Source organism: Brassica napus, unplaced genomic scaffold (assembly GCF_020379485.1).
Source record: "Brassica napus cultivar Da-Ae unplaced genomic scaffold, Da-Ae ScsIHWf_1204;HRSCAF=1723, whole genome shotgun sequence".
NCBI classification, from domain to species: Eukaryota; Viridiplantae; Streptophyta; class Magnoliopsida; order Brassicales; family Brassicaceae; genus Brassica; species Brassica napus.
Genome location: NW_026014627.1, coordinates 32,121 through 53,396, shown reverse-complemented (window position 1 = coordinate 53,396; position 21,276 = coordinate 32,121). Strand labels below are relative to the sequence as shown.

At 34.1% G+C, this 21,276-nt stretch overlaps 1 protein-coding gene across 1 annotated transcript; it reads left to right on the top strand.

Moving 5' to 3' along the window:
* The first annotated feature begins 1,966 nt into the window (after window positions 1–1,966).
* Window positions 1,967–2,592, top strand: LOC125596400. Its single transcript, XM_048771549.1, has one exon. The coding sequence runs from the start codon at window positions 2,012–2,014 to the stop codon at window positions 2,309–2,311; it is 300 nt and encodes a 99-aa protein (XP_048627506.1). The 5' UTR covers window positions 1,967–2,011; the 3' UTR covers window positions 2,312–2,592.
* The last annotated feature ends 18,684 nt before the right edge of the window (window positions 2,593–21,276 follow it).

Genomic DNA, 21,276 nt, shown 5'->3' with positions numbered 1-21,276 from the left:
TAAGACACGTTCCTTTGTTGCCAAATAAAATGGAGATACGTTACCATTTATAACACTAATTATTTTTGTATTGTGACAAGGAAAAGAAAAATTTGATTACGCAAGTGCAATGCTGGAATGCATTTTTATTGGTTGAAGGGACTAGGCAATGTAAGGTCTTTTGTATATTTGATTATAATATATCATCTTTTTCTATAATCATAATCATAGATATATATTTCTGACCCAGAAAGGACAAAATCATAGACATATATCATTATACATTGTTAATCATTCATATACATAGATAGTACCTCCGGATAAGAACCAACAAGGATATCACAATTTTTTGTATAGAAAATGTCAAACTATTGTTTCAGTATTTAAGTCTTGCCCATACATGATCTCTGATTGCTTATTCACGAATTCATAAAAGAGTTGCACATTGGTAATAAGATGAAAAATATATATATATGATAGCCAGATGGTGGCATGGCTTCACTTTGGTCAGGTTCACAATTTTTTGTATAAAAAAATGTCAAACTATTGTTTCAGTATTTAAGTCTTGCCCATACATGATCTCTGATTGCTTATTCACGAATTCTTAAAAGAGGTGCACATTGAGTAATAAGATGAAAAAAATATATGATAGCCAGATGGTGGCATGGCTTCACTTTGGTCAGGTTCACATGCCATTTTTGTACGGAAACAAATAGAGAACAGAAGCTGAAGGTAAAAGAAAAAAAAGTACAAGAAGGATGAGTTTTGAGATGAATATGGACAGCGTATTAACTAGAATCAGGCTACGTTCAGGCTAAAATTTGCGGTTTCACAATTCTACTATAGTATCTTCTAATTAATAAGCCATAACTTTGCTGGTATGTCCGCGAGCTACCTCTTTATCGCTTAGGGCTTCTAGTCTTATTCATGACATCGATTAAATATTGTGTCTTTAATATTCAGTTTAGAGTGCTTGTGACTTGGGTTCCAAGGATGGAATGTTAACACTAAAACCAGTGCCATGCCAGCCTTTTCAGGGGACTCATGAATTTCTATACAATTTTAATAATTATTATAATATAATTTAAATGATATTAAAATATTAAAACAGAAAATTGAAATAAGTCTAGAAATGATAACATTTATAGATTTAAAATTACGTTTTTCTTATAGATAATATCAATATATGAGCATTTTTTATCTTTCTCAAAAATTCAGAAAAATAAAATTACTAGTGTTTATATAATAAAACTAAAATATGGCAATGAAAGAATAAGAAAATAGAAGCACAATAAGATTTTGTGAAATACATTTGAAAAAAAAAAAATAATTTGGATCTTTAGAACATCAAATAAATAAAATTAAAACTAAATCTTACTTCTTTTTATTGACAAATAGTTTATAACAATAATTTGGGTTTTGAGCTAAGTGCAAAATATAAATATTCTTGAACCATTAGGCTGACTTTTTAGAGATTTGGGACCCCAACTTTTATGAATTATGTGGGGATCTAAGGCTAATGTCTTTTTCCTAACACTATATGCACGTCTTCGACTCAAACTAGATCAACCAGATCAAATGGAACAAGTCGATCTGAATGGAAGAAATAATGTTAATGCAGATCAATTGCAATTATTCCAAATAAAATCATAATAAACAGGATATTGCTAAACAAACATAATAAACTGTATATATATATATATATATATATTGATTTCCTCATCGGATATATGATAATTGGTAGAAAAAGTAAAATTTGAATAGTTTTGTGAACTTAAAGAAGTTGTAAAAGAGTAATGAATTATCAAGAGGAATGAAAAATAATAATTAACAGGAAACGCCAACTATAAGAAACAAACTGTCAACCCTTGATTTGGGGTCATCCCAAGTGTGCCTACCTGTGTTAGTTCACAAAGAAACCGTTCACAAAATGCAATGTAGTGAAATTTCACATTTGTTATTCGTCTATATATCCAACCACTGACTACTACTAGATTCATATCAAGTACTATTATAATACTCTCTTATCAAAATGTGGACCAACAAGTTTTTCTTCCTTCTTACAGTTGCATGCATGGTCGTGTTCGGTACAGCTCAAACGTTGCCTTCGATACCTGGACAGGACCCAGCAGATTGTTTGTCATCGTTGGAACTTATTCCTAACTGTATCTCAGAAATTTTTGGATCGATAATAAGTGGACAAATCGGGACTATTGGTCACTCTTGCTGCCATGCCTTTTTGGGTCTCAATGCAGATTGTGTCACTCAGACGTTTGCCTCCGCTCCTCTCTTCCCTCCGACTCTACGGGTTCATTGTTCCAAACAATCGTAATGCCATAATTATTCTACATGTTCTAGGTCATAAATGTGCTAACAGTGTTATGGTTCGGCTTAAGTAACAACTTCCAAGTATGTGATCATCATTATCCATATTTCGTGTTGATATAAACACGTGAATAACTATATAATAATAATAATAATCTAAAGGATAAGTCTAAACCATAATATACTCATGAAAACATAAACATGTTTGGTTCCTTACAAAGCCGGTGTGTTCTCCTTTGGCTTTGGTTGGTCACGTTAATACCACAAAATGTGTTACTATCTTGTTCACACAATATCTTTCGGTATGCAAGAGTAAGTGATGGACTTATTACTATTTTCGCCGTCTTTAGCATTGGTTGGCCTGATTCAAAAGATGGCCACCACTTTAAGATTATTGCAGATCAGTTGCTTGTTATTGAAGAACAAAAATAGTACGAAACAATATGTATTAAATTATATCATAATAAACCCTACAGAATAATGTTTGGATAATAATCGCAAAAGCATAAAACCCCCATAACAGTCTATTTTGTTTGGTTTTGCCTTGACTTTTTTTCAGTTGACATCCTCCGATTGTCAAAGTACGATTAGTCTAGCTAGTTATAACAGCTGAAAATGTATTTATAGAATGTATGTTAGTTTATAAATTGTATTTTAGATATATATTAGGAAATAATCTGTACCGTACGCGGAGTGAAATAATTGATTAAATTATTTATTTTACGTTGTAATAAGAGATTTGTTGTTATAGTTATTTCAAAGGATGTGCATTAAGATATATGTTCAGATTCAGTTGATCTATTCGGATTTTGATTTTTAGAGTTCGAAATTTAAATATGAATCGGATATTTACAAATTTTTATTTGAATTTAGATTGGATTTGGTTCGAATCATTGCACGTTTGGTTCGAGTTTGAGGTCGGGTACTTATTTTAATTATGCAATTAAAAAAATCCAAATATACTTAATCATCAGAATCTGAAAATAAAAATAATATAAAAATCTTCATAAAATAGTTCAATTTAAATATTTAGATGGAGAAAAATATATTCAGTATTTTGAACATATTTCGTTATTTTAAATATTTTCATATTAATAAATATCTAATAGATATAAAATTTAAAATAACTAATATATGTAAGTCTATAATTGTGTTTTTTAGATATTTTTGGTATCTAAAATATTTCAGTTTGAATCAAATTCGGGTCTGGTTATCCGGATATTAAACTTTAGATTCATTTGAGTACTTAATCAGTTTTAGTTTGTGTTTAGTATTACTTTTAAATCAAGTTCGGTTATGTTCTTCGGATCCAAATATTTTACCCAGACCTACTTTCATCTACAAATATACACAAAAATAAATCAATGTAAAACTAATATATTAGGATTATTTTGCATACATAAATATTGGACCATACTTTAATAATACCAATAAAAATGGTCGAGCATCGTGTCAATATTGTTGGACATGTTAAATTTTGACATAGTCTATAACCAATAATGTGTATTTTCTTATAAATGTTTTTGGTAAATATGATAAAAATTCGATACAATCGAGTGAAATAGATTAGAGTTGCGTCAAAAATAATGTGATCTCTTTACTCGGTACATGAATTCTGTTTTTCCAATTGATTTTGTGAATTTTCTTTTCTTTTAAAGCTTTTATGATTTCAGATTTTTTTCTAACAATCTGATTATGTTTCTAATTCTTGGTTTGATATGAAAACTATGTAAAGAAAAATAATATTTGGCTAAACTAAAGATTCAACTTTGCGTGTGGTGTTTTTCACCTCGGTTTCTTAAATTCATAATCAATCACAATTATTTGTTGCTTTTGTATGCACAAACCTCAACCATGGCCAAGTTTGACAAGATACAAAACTATCAATTTCTAAAAACATTCTCATTCCGACATTTTAGTTGATGTGAATTTTAATAATTTTGTAATTTAATTATTTCAACAATGATATTATTCAGTACTTGCCGAGAGAAAACTTTAATTCACTAATATAAAGGTTAAAAATACAAAAAAAATAAAAATGAGCTGATTAAAAAAAATTAGTGTGTGAACACATTAAAGTGTTTGAGATATAGTTAAAAAAATTAGTGTGTTAATACATTAATTGCTAAATGATTGTGAGGTTGACACGTAAGCATTCTAAAGTTAAAATGATTGCAAACGCTTCTCTTTATGTATGTGTGAACATATTTATTGCAAATACTTCTCTTTTTATATATAAGATATAGTCAATTTTATAACTAAATATAACTAAATGAAATTTCCTAGGATAGCTCTTTTCAAGTTTTTATCACAAAAATAGCATTCAATAAAGAAATTGACCAAAATAAGTTTTATTAAAGGGTATAGATATATTTTTACCCTAGGGTTAACTAATCTAGAGTTAGGGTTTAGATTTAAGGGGAGTGGTTTTGGGGATAAGGTTTCAAATTTTAAAAAATAAAAGTTAGAAATTAAAAATTTCAAAATAAAAAGGGCTATTTTGGTCATTTTCTTTTTTGAAGGCTATTTTTGTGACGAAAACTTCAAAATGACTATTTGAGAGAATTGCCCTATAACTAATATATTTAGATATATCAGTTGTGTTTTTTGTTTTGTTTTTTCTGGTTTGGTACTCAAGTATTTTTCCCCATTTTTTAGAAATAGGTGTGTTGAATTGCAATATTCATTTTTTCCCTAACAAAAAGTATATGATAGAATTTTCCTAGTTACTACATTTTGTATTAAAATTTTTAAAAATTAGTCATATAATATTGAGAATTTCCTAGGATAATCTTTTTAAAAATTTGTCACAAAAATAGTCTTCAATGAGAAAAATGACAAAAAGAAGTTTTATTAAAGAGTAAAAATACATTTATACCGTAGGGTTAACTAATGTAGACTTAAGGTTTAAAGTTAAGAAGTGGGGTTTTGAGGTTAGAGTTTCAAATTTTTAAAAATTAAAAATTAAAATTTTCAAAATAAAAAGGGGCTATTTTGGTCATTTTCTTAATTGAATGTTATTTTGTGACAAACGCTTAACAATGGCTATTTGAGAAAATTGTCCTATATTATTTTATAAAACAAATAAAACTTAATATTAGTATATTTATACTGTAAAATAGTTTTCACCAATCAGATAGTATTTTATATTGTTTGTTTTATCAAAATTGAGTTTTTCTTAAATAATGCACAAACCATACTTTATTTCATATTGCTTATATAGTAAAACATCTATAAATTAATAATGTTAGGACTTCAAATTTTATTGATTTATAGAGATTTTAATTTACAAAAGTTTCCTTATTTAGATTTTTTTATTTTAGGATATATTTATTCTAAGATAAGAAAAATATTTGATTTTAGTGTATAGATATTAATTGTTATTTTTTTTTTGAAATTTGACATTTATATTAATTTTATTATATTATTTGGTTTACATAATATGTATTGCATATAACTTTGGTTTTAGATATAATATTACTAAATCTCATCAAAAATATATTAAGTGTTCAAAAAATATAAAAATAATTCCATTGTGAATATAAAACAAACAATATAATAATAGATTCTTATTTATATAAAATATGTTACATATAAGTTATTAATTTATAATTTTAATGGGACCATATATTTACATAGAATTTTCTAAAAAAATATTATCTTATTATTTTATTGATTTGTGTCAAATTTTGAACTGACCAAAGTTGGGATCGGCAAAGTTTATTAACTTATAGAAATTCTTAATTTATCGAGTATTAATTTATAAAGGCTCTACTGTATTCACAAATTCACAATTACCATTAGTTTCTTCTCTATAATAGAATTTTAGTCGGTGTGGTTAGATCATATGCATCGTGGGGTCCTTAGAGGGATTTTCAGGCATTCTGCAAAAAATGTAAAAAACCGGTAAGAAAAACTATGAAGTAAGGATCAATTATTTTTGGGTTTTTGTGATTTTTGCGAGTCTTATTAATATGTGGCGGTCCGCGATTGATTTTTTTTTTATCTTTTTTTTTAAAGATAAAAAAAAATTAAAAATCTGAAACCCCAAGTGGGGTTCCAGCGATACACATGCTCTTTGAGTTTGAAAGCAACAGTGACCCAAAAAATAAGAGTGAAATTTATAAACCGAGTTAGTGGCTTTACTGGGCCTAGTAAAAGTATTGGGCGTATAATTTTATCTGCGAGACCGTTAAACGTGTGCACTTTAACCAAGAATAGTGGAAAAATCAAGACCGTCCGATTGACCATATATCCGTTATGATTAATGGAAAATTTTTAGGATGAAGTTCTTAGTGAAATATAAAAACCGTTTCTAAAATTAGAATGAGAGATTGTTGGATCAAATTCTCAAGTCCATTGGCTTAAAGAACATTGATTAAAATTGTGTGAAAAGAAATGTAATGGGCTACGTAATTAGGCAAGCCCAGAACAATTGAAATGTCAATATGACATTATGAAGAGTCCCACATCGGAGAGAAACAAGAGGAATGAGTTGTATATATAAGAGCACTTACTTAACTTTGAGTAAACGGCTCAGAGGAAGAGAGAGCTCCCCACGCGCGCGCCGCCGCCGTCCGGCTCGGCTGGGCTTGGGCTTGGGCTTGGGCTTGGGCTTGGGTTTGGGTGGAGGGCCTTTGGCTTGGGTGGAGGGCCTTTGGCCCGATAAGAACTATTCTTTTTGGACCAAGTTAAGCTCAATGCTTTGCCATTTAATTTCCGAAAAAACGACATGCATTTTATTTTAAACAACACGTAGTTCGTTTAAAAACAACACGCTGTCTCTCTTCTTGACGATAAGTATAAACGAGAAAAGATCTTGCGGAGGAAGTTTCGTAACGCCTCACCTCCGAGATCCTCGCGAGATTTCTGCCAACGTGCGCACGTGCGGCATCAGTTACGGAAAGTGGCTCGTCTTCTCTTCTTTATAAACTCGTCTCCTCCTTCATTTCTCTTTACGTTTTTCACAACAAAAACCAGCAAATCCTATAGCGTAAGTCTAGAGAGTGTTTCGTAGAAATATTAGTTCGTTAGAGGTTCTTCACGAGTGCTGCGTGATAACCTATCATGGTTTTATCCTGGGACTCCTATTCGTACAGATCCGTCGCACTAACGGAGCGAATATTAAGAGTTAAGGAAAGAGATTCGTCTCGACTCCATGGTTTCATTTCCGTTACGGTTTTGAATCGTTTGTATATTTTCCTTAACGTCATTTATATTATATCGTTTTTTTTATCCGGTTTTCCGGCTTCTACAATCTTAACTCTTAACCGCTTTACGTTTAAAGCTCGAATCGGGTTGAAGAACGATTTATAAATACAGGTTTTGGAACGCTGTTTGCGATTTGCTTTCTAGCACTTCCGCGAAACGTTTTGTTATTTATCTCTCATAAACGGTTTGCGTTTTGCTCTGTAGCACTATCGGAAAACGTTTTTTGATATACGATTCGGAAAAAACCTTTCGGGGTTCAATCAAACGATGTTTGCGATTTGCTATATGCTTATCCGCGAAACGTTTTTTTATTTTGGTGAAAACGAGTTTTCGATTTGCTTTATAGCCCTTCCGCGAAACGTTTCTTATTTATTAATAACGCTTTGTGGATTGCTTTCTAGCAGTATAGCGAAACGTTCTATAAATGAATCGTTTCAAGATCGTTTTCTTAAGCGAGTTTGTGAAACATTCTAAGTCTATAAAAATGGTTTCTGCGAACGCTTTTAAGCGAGTTTGCAAAACGTTTTTTCAAGACCTATATCGATATGATTTGGTTCAAACACCAAAAATGAACATCGATTTTAGACTATTATTTTCTTTAAAATAATATGTTAAATGTTGAATGGAGTATTAATCCGTTTTCATGTTTTCTCTACAGGAAAATGACAAACGAAAACGACACCCCCACTCCCATGGACACCTCAGATGTCATTCAGACTCCACTCAACGCTGCAGCAACTGGCGTGACAACCGCTGGAAACATCACAGCGTCAACCACTGCAGCAACAACGAGCACTTTCCTCCCTGCGGGGAATGCTGCTGATGAAACCACTCGCCGTACCCTATTCGGTGCTGGTCTTTATCAGACGGGTTCAATTTCAGCAACTGCAAGTGGTCCGGTGGCAGTTCAAACTCCTCCGACTGTCCCTAGTGTGTTCACTCAAGGACTGATGCCAAACCAATTTGATGGCAAAGGCTTCAAAACGTGGCAGAAGAAGATGTTGTTCTTCCTGGCAACGATGAAGCTGGAGAAGTTCCTCCAGGAGGACAAGCCCCTTATGCCTTACGGGATTGATGATGTTCACAGCCTCGCAACTGTTGACATATGGGTGCATTCCGACTTCATCTGCAAAGGCTACATTTTGGGTCGCCTCATTGACCCATTGTACCGTGTCTACTGTGAGATCCCCACGGCGAAAGAGCTATGGAGATCACTAGACAAGAAGTACAGAGGTGAGGACGCTGGCTGCCAGAAGTATGTGGTCTCAAAATTCCACGACTTCAAAATGGTGGATTCAAAACCATCATGGATCAGGTGGAAGCGCTTCAGCTCATTTGCCATGAAATCGCTGCTGAAGGAATGTCCATCTGCGAGACATTCACAACTCTCAGCTTCATTGAAAAGCTTCCTCCAAGCTATGCGGATTTCAAGAACTACTTGAAGCACAAGAAGAAGAAGATGGGGCTCGAGGAGCTCATCACGAGGCTTCAGATGGAATCCAGAAACCGAACTGCTGCAAAGGTCGGTACAAAGGAGCACAGTGTCAACATGGCTGAGCACAAAGGCAAAGGAAAGGCACACGCTTTTTCTCCTGCCAAGCCTTCCAAAACTGCTGCAGCCTTGAAGGCTTCTGGAAAAAACTTCAAGAACAAAGGTATTGAGATCAATGCGAATGTGGAGAAGTTCAAGGGGAAATGTCACTACTGCCACAAAGTGGGGCACAAACTGTTGAGTGTCGCAAAAAGATCAAAGATGAGAAGGCTCAGGCAAATCTCACTGAGGAGGATCTCGTTGCTGTGGTGACTGAAGCAAACATGGTTGAAAGCAACAACCCCAAGGAATGGTGGTATGACACTGGTGCAACCACCCACATTTGCACCGATAGGGCGATGTTCAGCACCTATCAGAAAAGCAAGACTGAAGAGAAGCTCAAGATGGGGAACACTGCAGTCTCCAAGATTGAAGGACGCGGCAATGTGATTTGAAGATGACATCTGGACGTGAGGTCACTCTGACAAATGTGAAGCATGTGCCTGACATGAGGAAGAACCTGGTCTCGGGAACCTTGCTCAGCAAGAATGGATTCGCCACAAGCTTTGAGGCGGATAAGCTCGTGATTAGGAAGAATGGGATGTATTTGGGAAGGGGATATGTTAAGGGTGGACTTGTCAAGTTGAATGTAATGACAGTCACTCCAAAAGTTGTAGCTCCAAAAGTTTCAATGAATAAAAATGAGCCAGTTGCTTATTTGGTTGAGTCTTTTAATATATGGCATGAAAGATTAGGCCATGTAAACTACAAATCTATACAAAGATTAATGAATTTAAATCTAATTCCTAAATGCAAAACAAGTAAACAAAAATGTGAAGTATGCGTACAGGCTAAGCTCACAAAAACGCCATCACCTCGTGTTGAAAGAACTAATAAACCTCTAGATTTAATTCACACTGATTTATGTGATTTAAAATACTTACAAACTAGAGGTGGTAAAAAGTACTTTGTGACCTTCATAGATGACTGCACAAAATATTGTTATGTTTATTTATTACATAGCAAAGATGAAACCTTAGAAAAATTTAAAGAATTTAAACTCGAGGTCGAAAATCAGCTTAAAACAACTATTAAAGTAGTTAGAAGCGACAGAGGAGGCGAGTATGATGGTCCGTTCAATGCATTCTGTAAAGAACATGGAATAATCCATCAAACTACAGCTCCTTACTCACCAGAATCTAATGGAGTTGCTGAACGCAAAAATCGAACTCTAAAAGAGATGATGAATGCTATGTTGCAGGAATCTGGGTTACCCCAGAACATGTGGGGGGAAGCGTTGCTTACCACTAATTATATCCTCAACAAAATTCCACACAAAGTAACTGGCAAAACTCCATATGAATTATGGAAAGGTAATTTACCTTCGTATAAATACCTCAAAGTGTGGGGGTGCCTGGCAAAAGTTGCGGTACCGCCACCAAAGAAGGTCACTATTGGACCTAAAACAGTGGATTGCATCTTCATCGGATATGCACATAACAGTAATGCTTATCGATTTCTGGTACATAAATCTGAAATATCAGACATTCATGAAAATACAGTCATGGAATCAAGAAATGCATCTTTCTTCGAAAATATTTTTCCATATAAGGAAAAACAAGGTTCAAAACGAACTCGAGAAGAAAGAGACAATGACAAGAACTCAGAAACTGAGACAAACGTCGAGATTTCTATAAATGATATTTCAGAAAATGAAGAAAAAGATGAACCTCGAAGAAGCAAAAGAGCTCGAAAGGAAAAATCTTTTGGAGAAGATTTCCTAATGGCATTTTTAGTAGAAAATGTTCCAAAAACTTTGGCAGAAGCCATGGCTTCACCAGAAGCTCCATTTTGGAACGAAGCTGTCAGGAGTGAATTAGATTCGATTATGCAAAATTATACGTATTACATAACGGATTTACCACCTGGCTGCAAAGCATTAGGGAATAAATGGATAATGACACGAAAACCTGGTGGAAAATACAAGTCTAGGCTTGTAGTTCAAGGATTCCGACAAAAGGAAGGCCTTGACTATTTTGATACATATTCTCCAGTGACGAGAATAACATCAATAAGACTGATGATAGCAATCGCAGCCTTAAGAGACCTAGAAATCCATCAAATGGATGTAAAAACTGCTTTTCTAAATGGTGATTTAGAAGAGGAAATTTACATGAAACAACCTGAAGGTTTTGTCATTCCCGGACAGGAAGACAAAGTATGTCGACTTGTAAAGTCACTTTATGGGCTTAAACAAGCTCCTAAACAATGGCACGAAAAATTTGACAATACAATGATGTCAAATGGTTTCAAAATAAATGAATGTGACAAATGCATATACTACAAAACTACCAAAAATGCGTATGTTTTGCTATGTCTATATGTAGATGATATGCTCATTATTGGAAGCAATAAAGACATTATCAATCAAACAAAGAACATGCTCAAAGGGACATTTGAGATGAAAGACTTGGGATTAGTAGATGTAATTCTCGGGGTTAAAGTCACAAGAAATTCAAACGGAATTATCTTAACCCAATCTCATTATGCTCAAACAATATTAGAGAGATTTAAAAATTACTCTAATAGTACGGCAAAAACTCCGTTAGATCCCCAAATGCACTTGACAAAGAATTCAGGTGAAGCGGTTTCACAAAACGAGTATGCACGTGTGATCGGAAGTCTCATGTACTTGACAAATTGTACTAGACCAGATCTAGCGCATGCAGTAAACGTACTTAGTCGATATACAAGTAATCCAGGTCATACACACTGGAAAGCTATAACGAGGGTACTCAATTACTTGCGCTACACCAAAGATTTTGGGCTTCACTATGGTAAAGAACCAGCAGTTTTAGAAGGATACAGTGATGCTAACTGGATATCAGATTCTAAAAACTCAAAATCCACAAGTGGATATGTCTTTACACTAGGGGGAGCAGCAATATCATGGAAATCTACCAAACAAACAGTGTTAGCCAGATCAACCATGGAATCTGAGTTCATAGCCTTAGACAAAGCAGCAGAAGAAGCTGAATGGCTTAGAAATTTTTTGGAAGATATTCCTATGTGGGAGAAGCCTGTGCCAGCTATACGCATACATTGTGATAGTCAATCAGCTATAGCTCGGGCTGAGAATAATCTCTACAATGGTAAATCTCGTCACATCAGAAGACGACATAAAACCATTAGACAACTTATCTCAACTGGTGTAATCACAATAGACTACATCAAATCGGCTGACAACCTAGCGGATCCATTTACTAAAGGTTTGCCACGAGATGTTGTTGCTAAATCATCAAAAGGAATGGGTTTAAAGCCTATAACGAATGAGGATGCTTGACTGCAACCCTACCTATCATGACTGGAGATCCCAAGACGTAGGTTCAAAGGGAAAACAAAATCAAACAGAATCTAACCAAAGCACTTGAGACAAAGTAGTCTCTTCCCAGCTCCTAAGATGATAAAAGTGCTAACAAATGTGTGAAGGATAAGCATAAGCTTTTAATGATTCCATAGCTTATAAGCGGGGTATTACTCAATACTTTTCATGGTCAATCACCTAATGAGTGTGAAATGAGGCCGTTTCTAGGAGAATGAATGCAAGGCTATATTCTCTAAGTTCACTCATGAAAACCAGGAATAGTTCAGGGCCACAATGAACACAATAGAGAACTAAGTTCTACGAGAAAATGAAGCTGCGTTATGCCTGTTGTCTCGGTTTACATAAAACATCGGTTGGTTCAAGACATCATGTTCACCTTCTGGTAAAGTAAACCCGACAGATATTAACTATGAGTGGTTCAAGGCTTAAAAATGCCACCAACTCAAACACAGTGAATTTTTCGCAAACACTCTCGATAAGTCTGTCTAGTCTAGTCAAGATTAGAATAAGTATAGTTTTTTAGAGTCTATCGAGTCTGCATTTAGTCTGCATATGTTTAGAGTCATTTCTATTCATGTGGGGGATTGTTGGATCAAATTCTCAAGCCCATTGGCTTAAAGAACATTGATTAAAGTTGTGTGAAAAGAAATGTAATGGGCTACGTAATTAGGCAAGCCCAGAACAATTGAAATGTCAATATGACATTATGAAGAGTCCCACATCGGGGAGAAACAAGAGGAATGAGTTGTATATATAAGAGCACTTACTCAACCTTGAGTAAACGGCTCAGAGGAAGAGAGAGCTCCCCACGCGCGCGCCGCCGCTGCCGTCCGGCCGGCTCGGCTCGGCGTGGGCGTGGGCTTGGGTGGAGGGCCTTTGGCCCGATAAGAACTATTCTTTTTGGACCAAGTTAAGCTCAATGCTTTGCCATTTAATTCCCGAAAAAACGACATGCATTTTATTTTAAACAACACGTAGTTCGTTTAAAAACAACACGCTGTCTCTCTTCTTGACGATAAGTATAAACGAGAAAAGATCTTGCGGAGGAAGTTTCGTAACGCCTCACCTCTGAGATCCTCGCGAGATTTCCGCCAACGTGCGCACGTGCGGCATCAGTTACGGAAAGTGGCTCGTCTTCTCTTCTTTATAAACTCGTCTCCTCCTTCATTTCTCTTTACGTTTTTCACAACAAAAACCAGCAAATCCTATAGCGTAAGTCTAGAGAGTGTTTCGTAGAAATATTAGTTCGTTAGAGGTTCTTCACGAGTGCTGCGTGATAACCTATCATGGTTTTATCCTGGGACTCCTATTCGTACAGATCCGTCGCACTAACGGAGCGAATATTAAGAGTTAAGGAAAGAGATTCGTCTCGACTCCATGGTTTCATTTCCGTTACGGTTTTGAATCGTCTGTATATTTTCCTTAACGTCGTTTATATTATATCATTTCTTTTGATCCGGTTTTCCGGCTTCTACAAGAATATACCAAGGGCTTAAGGAAATCTTACCCAAAAGACTAAAGGCTCAATAGTTTACTACTACCCCCCGCTTATGAAGAGTCTACACAATAATACGGTCCATGACATTATAAGAGTGTGAATACTTAATACCCACAGCTTATGAAGAGTCCATGCACATTGTTGCTACCCACGGCTTATGAAATCGTTAGACAAAAATTATGGAATTGACAATGAATTCATTATTTTACTACTCACAGCTATAATAGAGTATGGTTCAGTTATTGGATGGAAAATGACGTACAACTTAAAAAGGTCTTTGGAAAACATATTCCTTGCTGTTGGAAGGAAACAAACTACCCACAGCTTTGAACGGTGTTAGACAAAGAATATGGTTTAGTTTTCCAGTTATCATGTTAAAGAAGTCTTGAGACAGAGACTATAAATGAACCCAATACAAATTATTTACATTACCACAAGGCTTAAATTCTTTAGAAAAAAACGACCAACGACTGAAAAGAGTTTAAGACAGACTAACAAAACATGGTTCTTACTTAGCGCAAGCCCTGGCAAAGTATTTAAACAAAGACTACGCGTGGGTTGTTAAGGACAAGAAAAATGACCAACGGTTTAGATAAGTCTTTAAGACAAAGACTGTAACCTAATCGATTTTTAGTTTGTTGAAAGGTAAAAACCGACCAACAACACCAAGTTTTAGACACTATGAACCAAAAATTGAGTCGGTTTTTGGCGTGTTGGATTGTAAAAATGACCAATGGCAAACCAAGTCTTAAGACATAAACTACGAACCAGAAAATTGAATCGGTTCTTGACTTGTTGGATGATAAAAAACGACCAACAGCTTAAGCTAGATCTTAAGTCAGAGACTATGAACCTAAAATTGACTCCTCACTTCACTACTTACGGGTTAGTAAAAATTGTTGTAAAAGTTGTTATGGAAAAACGATCAATCTCATAAAAGAAGTCTTAAGAAGACTATGAATCTATAGTATTTCCTTATTTTGTTTTGCTAAGAATATTTTCCTTACTTTGTTATTAGTTGATACAACCTATGAAAATCACAAGAATGTGACACATACACGAACTCACGAAGTAAAGGCTAGTTTCGTTTGTGTAGGTGTACTTCACAAACTGTTCAATATAACTCACTAGGGCCAATGATTTTCAGGTATATATTATTTTCTTAACTTTCTCTCTTATAAATTGGTAGTATTACATTATTATAATTTACAAACTAAGCTAAGTGATGTATAATTTACATTATTATAATTTGTTACAGTTTTGGGAACTTAAAAATGTAGTATAACCTTTATTTGAGGTCTGTGTTCAAAAAAAAAAAAAAAACCTTTATTTGAGGTCATCCCAAGAGTGCCTACGTTGATTAACAAAGAAACCGTTCACACAAATGCAATGTAATAAAATTTCACATTTGGTTCTTGTCCTATATAATATCCAATCACTGACTACTATTAATTACATACCGAATATAAAAAAAACACTCAATAACTTATTACAATTCTCTAATAAAAAATGTGGATGATCAACAAGTTTTTCTTCCTTCTTCCAGTTGCATGCATGGCCGTGTTGGGTACAGCTCAAACGTTGCCTTCGCAGCCTATACCTGGACAGGACCCAATAGATTGTATGTCATCCCTGTATGCTATTCCGAACTGTCTCCAAGAAATTGCCCAACCGTTTGTGAACGGAGAATTCGGGACTATCGGTCACTCTTGTTGTCATGCCTTTTTGGGTCTCAGTGCAGATTGTATTACTGAGAGGTTTGCCTTATTTCCCGAATTTCCTCCGACTCTAAGGGATCATTGTTCCAGCCAATGATGATAATACCAATTAATGCCATTTTCCTTTCGAGTCTTTGTTTCAAGGGGGTTTATTATTATCCTACATGTTCTAGGTCATAAAAATGTGCTATCAAACAATGTTATGTTTCTGCTTTAATAACAAGTTTTAACTTCAATATTTCATGCTGATGTAAACATCTTGCGGATAACTAAATAATAATAAGGATAATTTCATATCTATGTACTTTGGTTCAAAACCTCGTGATAATAAGAGCAAGTTTGGTGCCTCACAAAGCATATGTGTTCTCCTTTGGCTTTGATTGGTCACGTTAATACCACGCTTTGTGTTACTATCTTGTACACGAAATATCTTTCGTGTGTGCAAGAGTAAATAATAGACTTATAAGTATATTATCTTGGTCTTTTGCATTGAGTTGGTCTGATTCAAAAGGTGGGGGTACAACATTTACAGATGAAGGTGAAAAGGCCTCTCTATACCCTAAAGAAGGCTCTCGAAAATGTTCCTCCTCCTAGAGACTTCAAAATACTAATGGTCATCTGAACGTAGCTCCCTTTTTTTGGGTCAAAATGTGAATTCATTTCATAGAAATGGCACTGAGATACAATAAACTTGAATTCTTAAATAGCCCTTTAATTTGCTTAGCATAGCTCCCTTTTGATTTTCTTTTTCTGTTGGTAGGTTCTAGACTTCTAGTCGGTTAATCTCTTATTAAACAAACGATCAGGGGAAAGGAATCAGATCTCGTTTTGGAAAAGATGTCTCAGGATGAGTTTTATGTAGAACCATTGTGTACAGAAAAGCTTCATTGTCTCCCTTTCTTTTTTTAAATGCCGCTCAAGCCAACAGAGACTAGTGTCCTTTATGTCCAGCTATTTTTTTGCCTTTCATACTTATACATTGCAGAAATGTATATTGTTCTGACGTTTTGATCAATTTTCCAACAGTGCATCCTGGACAAATCATTGACTACGATAAATTGGTTCATAATTTAGAACTGAGTCCATAAACCGAGTTCAAATAACTAAGTAGACTTAATAACATCAAAGATCACTCGTTTGGAGAGAGACCAACGAATATCAACCTTGAAGTTTTATTACTGACTCTTGGAAGTTAGAAGAGAGATACATATACGTCTATTTACTTAAACAATAAAAACACACATGGAGTAGATCATTAGTGTCAGTTTTTTTTCCACATTCTATGTTTTTGATCGACTAACACTACTCAGAATTTTACCTTGATTCATAATGCATCAAACAAGTTCAAGAACTAGTGTATCAGTAAAAAAAAGTTCAAGAACTAGCGTAGATCGATCAAACAGTTTAAGCAAAATTAATATTATTGCAGATCAATTGCTGTTATTCTAGAACAAATAGTACAATACCATCGTTTCATAATATATGATATTTTAGAAGGTTTTTGGTGAAAATATAAGATATTGAGATGTTTTAAGATTTATTTGTTAACTTTACTAGAAACTGTTTTACCAATTAAAATTTTTCAATTTTTTATGATTAGTTGAATTACTTTTAATTTATATTTTTAGTAAGGTATTGTAGAGAGTGTTTCAAAAAAAAAAGGTAAGGTATTGTAGAGAAAAGTAATTTCCTAATGTTCGTGTGTTTAAGCATAACATTCTACATTACGAAACTTAGGGAGTATTAATTTCTATCACACTAATAAACCATACAGAATAATATTTGGATAGTAATCGCAAGAACATAAAACCCCGTTATAGCCTAACGAATCGTACGTAGAAGAATAAGAGACCGAATAGTAAACTATCAGGAGGAACCACCAATAATACGAAACAAACTGTATTAACCTTTATTTGGGGTCATTCCAAGAGTGCCTACGTTAATTGACAAAGAAACCGTTCACACAAATGCAATGTAATAAAATTTCACATTTGATTCTTGTCCTATATAATATCCAATCACTGACTACTATTAAATCCATACCAAAGTTTTTTTTTTAAATAACTTATTACGATTCTCTAATAAAAAATGTGGATGATCAGCAAGTTTTCTTCCTTCTTCCAGTTGCATGCATGGCCGTGTTGGGTACAGCTCAAACGTTGCCTTCGCAGCCTATACCTGGACACGACCCAACAGATTGTATGTCATCCCTGTATGCTATTCCGAACTGTCTCCAAGAAATTGTCCATTCGTTTGTAAACGGAGAATTCGGGACTATTGGTCACTCTTGTTGTCATGCCTTTTTGGGTCTCAGTGCAGATTGTATTACTGAGAGGTTTGCCTTCGCTCCCGACTTCCCTCCGACTCTGAGGGATCATTGTTCCGGACAATGATGATAATAACAATTAATGCCATTATCCTTTCGAGTCTTTGTTTCGAAATGTGCTATCAAACAATGTTATGTTTCTGCTTATTAACAACTTTTAACTTCCAAATAAACACTATCTTACCAGCTTTAGCCATATTTCATGTTGATGTAAACATCTTGCGGATAACTAGATAATAATAAGGATATATTACATTACATGTTATGGTTTCCGACTTGAAAGTATTATGGTCTTGGTCCAAAAACTCGTGATAATATGAATAAGTTTGGTTCCTCACAAAGCATATATAAGTGTTCTCCTTCGACTTTGATTGGTCACGTTAATACCATACTATTTGTTACTATCTTGTACACGAAATATCTTTCGGTATGCAAGGGTAAGTAACATACTTTAAATTTTATGATGGGAGTTACCTGGATACAAACTGAGATATTAAGACATCATACACTACTCAGAATCTGAGTTACCTGGATTCATATTAATGCATTAAACAAGTTCAAGAACTAATGTATCAGTTAAAAAAAGCAAGTTCAAGAACTAGTGTAGATCAAACAGCTAGTTTAAGCAAAAACTAGATTCTGACCCGCGCTTTCAAAGCGCGGATTTATTTTTGTTTTTTTTTTCAATTGACAAATATTTAGTAAATGTCACATTTTCATATATTTGTGTTTTATTTTATAAAAGACTTAAAAATTTATCTTTATTTATCGTATTTCATTTTAAATGACTATTTATGTTAAAAAAATTAAACTTTATTTTTTTAATGAATTAAGTTGGTATAACTCTGATAAATTAATTTTATTATGGGGTTAATATTTTAATTAAAAATTATATACTTTTAATAAAGATTTATACTTTTCAATAAAAAAATTCAATTATTTTTATGAATGCTTAAATTATATTAAGAAAAGAAAAAAATAATAATTAAGAATAGTTGAAAAAAAATTATTTGAAATTGGACTCAATGGCCCAAAGGAAAAAAAAGTGAGAATTGAATCTGATTTTTTAATAGGCCCAAATGGTCCAAGAGAGATTTGATTTGGGCTGGATCCAAAAATAATGACCCAATATAGATTTATTATTAATATTACTTAATTACCCTTAATGAAACATGCAATGTTAGTGAAAGAAACATGCCCCTAAGGTAATTATGACAATAGGATCCTGCTTTAATAGTATAGATGAATATTATTGCAGATCAATTGCAGTTGTAGAACAAATAGTACAAAACCACCATTTCATAATATATGATATTTTAGAATGCTTTTGGTGTTTCAAAATATATTGTATTAAGATGTTTTGAGATTTCTATGTTAACTTTATTGAAAAACTGTTTTACCAGTTATATTTTTCATTCTTTTTTATGAAACGTTGAATTAATTTTAATTGTATTTTTAATAAGGTTTTTTAGAGAAAATTAATTTTTTAATCTTTGTGTTTAAGTATTGCATTCTATATTATGAAATATGGGGAGTATTAAATTCTATCACACTAATAAACCATACAGAATAATATTTGGATAGTAATTGCAAAAACAAGATGAAGATTGAGTTGAAGACATAGCTTCTATGAGTTTTTTGAAAAACAAACTTAGATACAAGGCAACAACAAATGTAAGAATATAAAAACTCTATTGATTTTATTTTAAATGACATCTTCTCTTAGGCATGGACTTTCGGGTCCTCTAGTCGGGTTCGGATAGGGTCTAGTCGGGTCTAGGTTCTTCAGATCTTATATATTAGGATTTAATAGGGTAATTAAAACTTATCAATTCATGATCAGTTCGGATCATGTCGGATCCAGACCATTTGGGTTCCAGTTGTCTAGGAACTGCTAATACGTACCCACAATTTTTTGGTTCCTAAAAATTTTGGTTTCGGATATTTAAGACCCGATTACCCGAAAAGAATCCAGAACCTCAAAATACCTGAAATCCGGAAAATACCTAAATTTTATCCAAAATCTAACCCGTAGACCAGAAAAATACCAAAATTTTATATGATTATCCGAGTTATTTTTTCAAAGATCTAAAATTTTACCCGAAACCCAAAATTATATTCGAAAATCCAAATCCAAAACTTAAAAAAGTATATCTATAATACCAAAAATATACTTAAACGCCCATATATACTAGAAATTTTGGATATTTCAGGTCTCATGTTGGGTTCGGGTCGAATCCAAAACCTGTGAATTCTATACAACAAAATCCAATAGGGTAAAATAGCATTACCCGTACCCAACCCGAATCGGGTTTTTTTTGTCGGTTCCAGTTCGGATTTGTGGGTCCGGATAAAATGTCCATGTCTATTCTCCGCTTTTTTTTTGACATATCTATTATCCGCTTATGTTCAAATTTTTATCAATACACTCATTTATGCTGATACCGAGATGGTTAAGGAAGTTATCACTACTATATAAAAGGGGCTAAATTTGAGCTTCCTAAAGCATGCCACATAGGCACAAATATTCAGCACCAATCAATATGCCATGTCATCCCGGATTGGGCTAAAATTAAAAAAAAGTTTGTCACATTTGCGGCCCATTTGATCCATTAAACCCATACCAGTCTTGAGCCTCTCTTGATTTGGTATTGGTCGAAGCCCATTAAACCCAGCACCCTCTATTGCACTTCACCTCCGGCGACTGCTGATATTGTTCCGCCGCAGCTTGAGCTTAATCTTGGCGGCAGGGGAGACGCGTGTTACCAGATCCCGATGGCGTGTCCTATATATTATTTAGACCTTATGGGAATCGGAGACGGAAGTCGTGCTGTTCCGCTTCCGATGTCGTTGGCGTGTAGTTCGCCGGTGATGCATGTTGCGGCGAAGATGGCATGTGGGGGCTAAAGCGATTCTGATTCGTCTTCGGTCGTTGATGGTGGGATAGAGAAGACTGCTCAGCTGTTGGAGCTAGACCTAAACTTCCCTCCTCCGTCGGAACAGGCCTGAACTGTTTCATGTTGGCTGTGTGGTTTCATCTCGAACGCTCATGCGTTTTTTTTTGTTTTGGAGCTGAGAGAATTCGTTTACTTTTCACAGTTTTTCTTCTCTCACACTCTAAAATAAAGATCGGTTTTTAAATGGAGATAGACAAAAATATAATGATAGCTGACATGGATCGTTATGTACATATTATTACATAACCGGAGATCTGAACTTTTGTTGTGTGTGTTTTTTTGCGACTTGGTTTCAACCATGTTGTTCCTATATGTAGGTTCTTTTTTGTATTGTTCTTCCAAATTT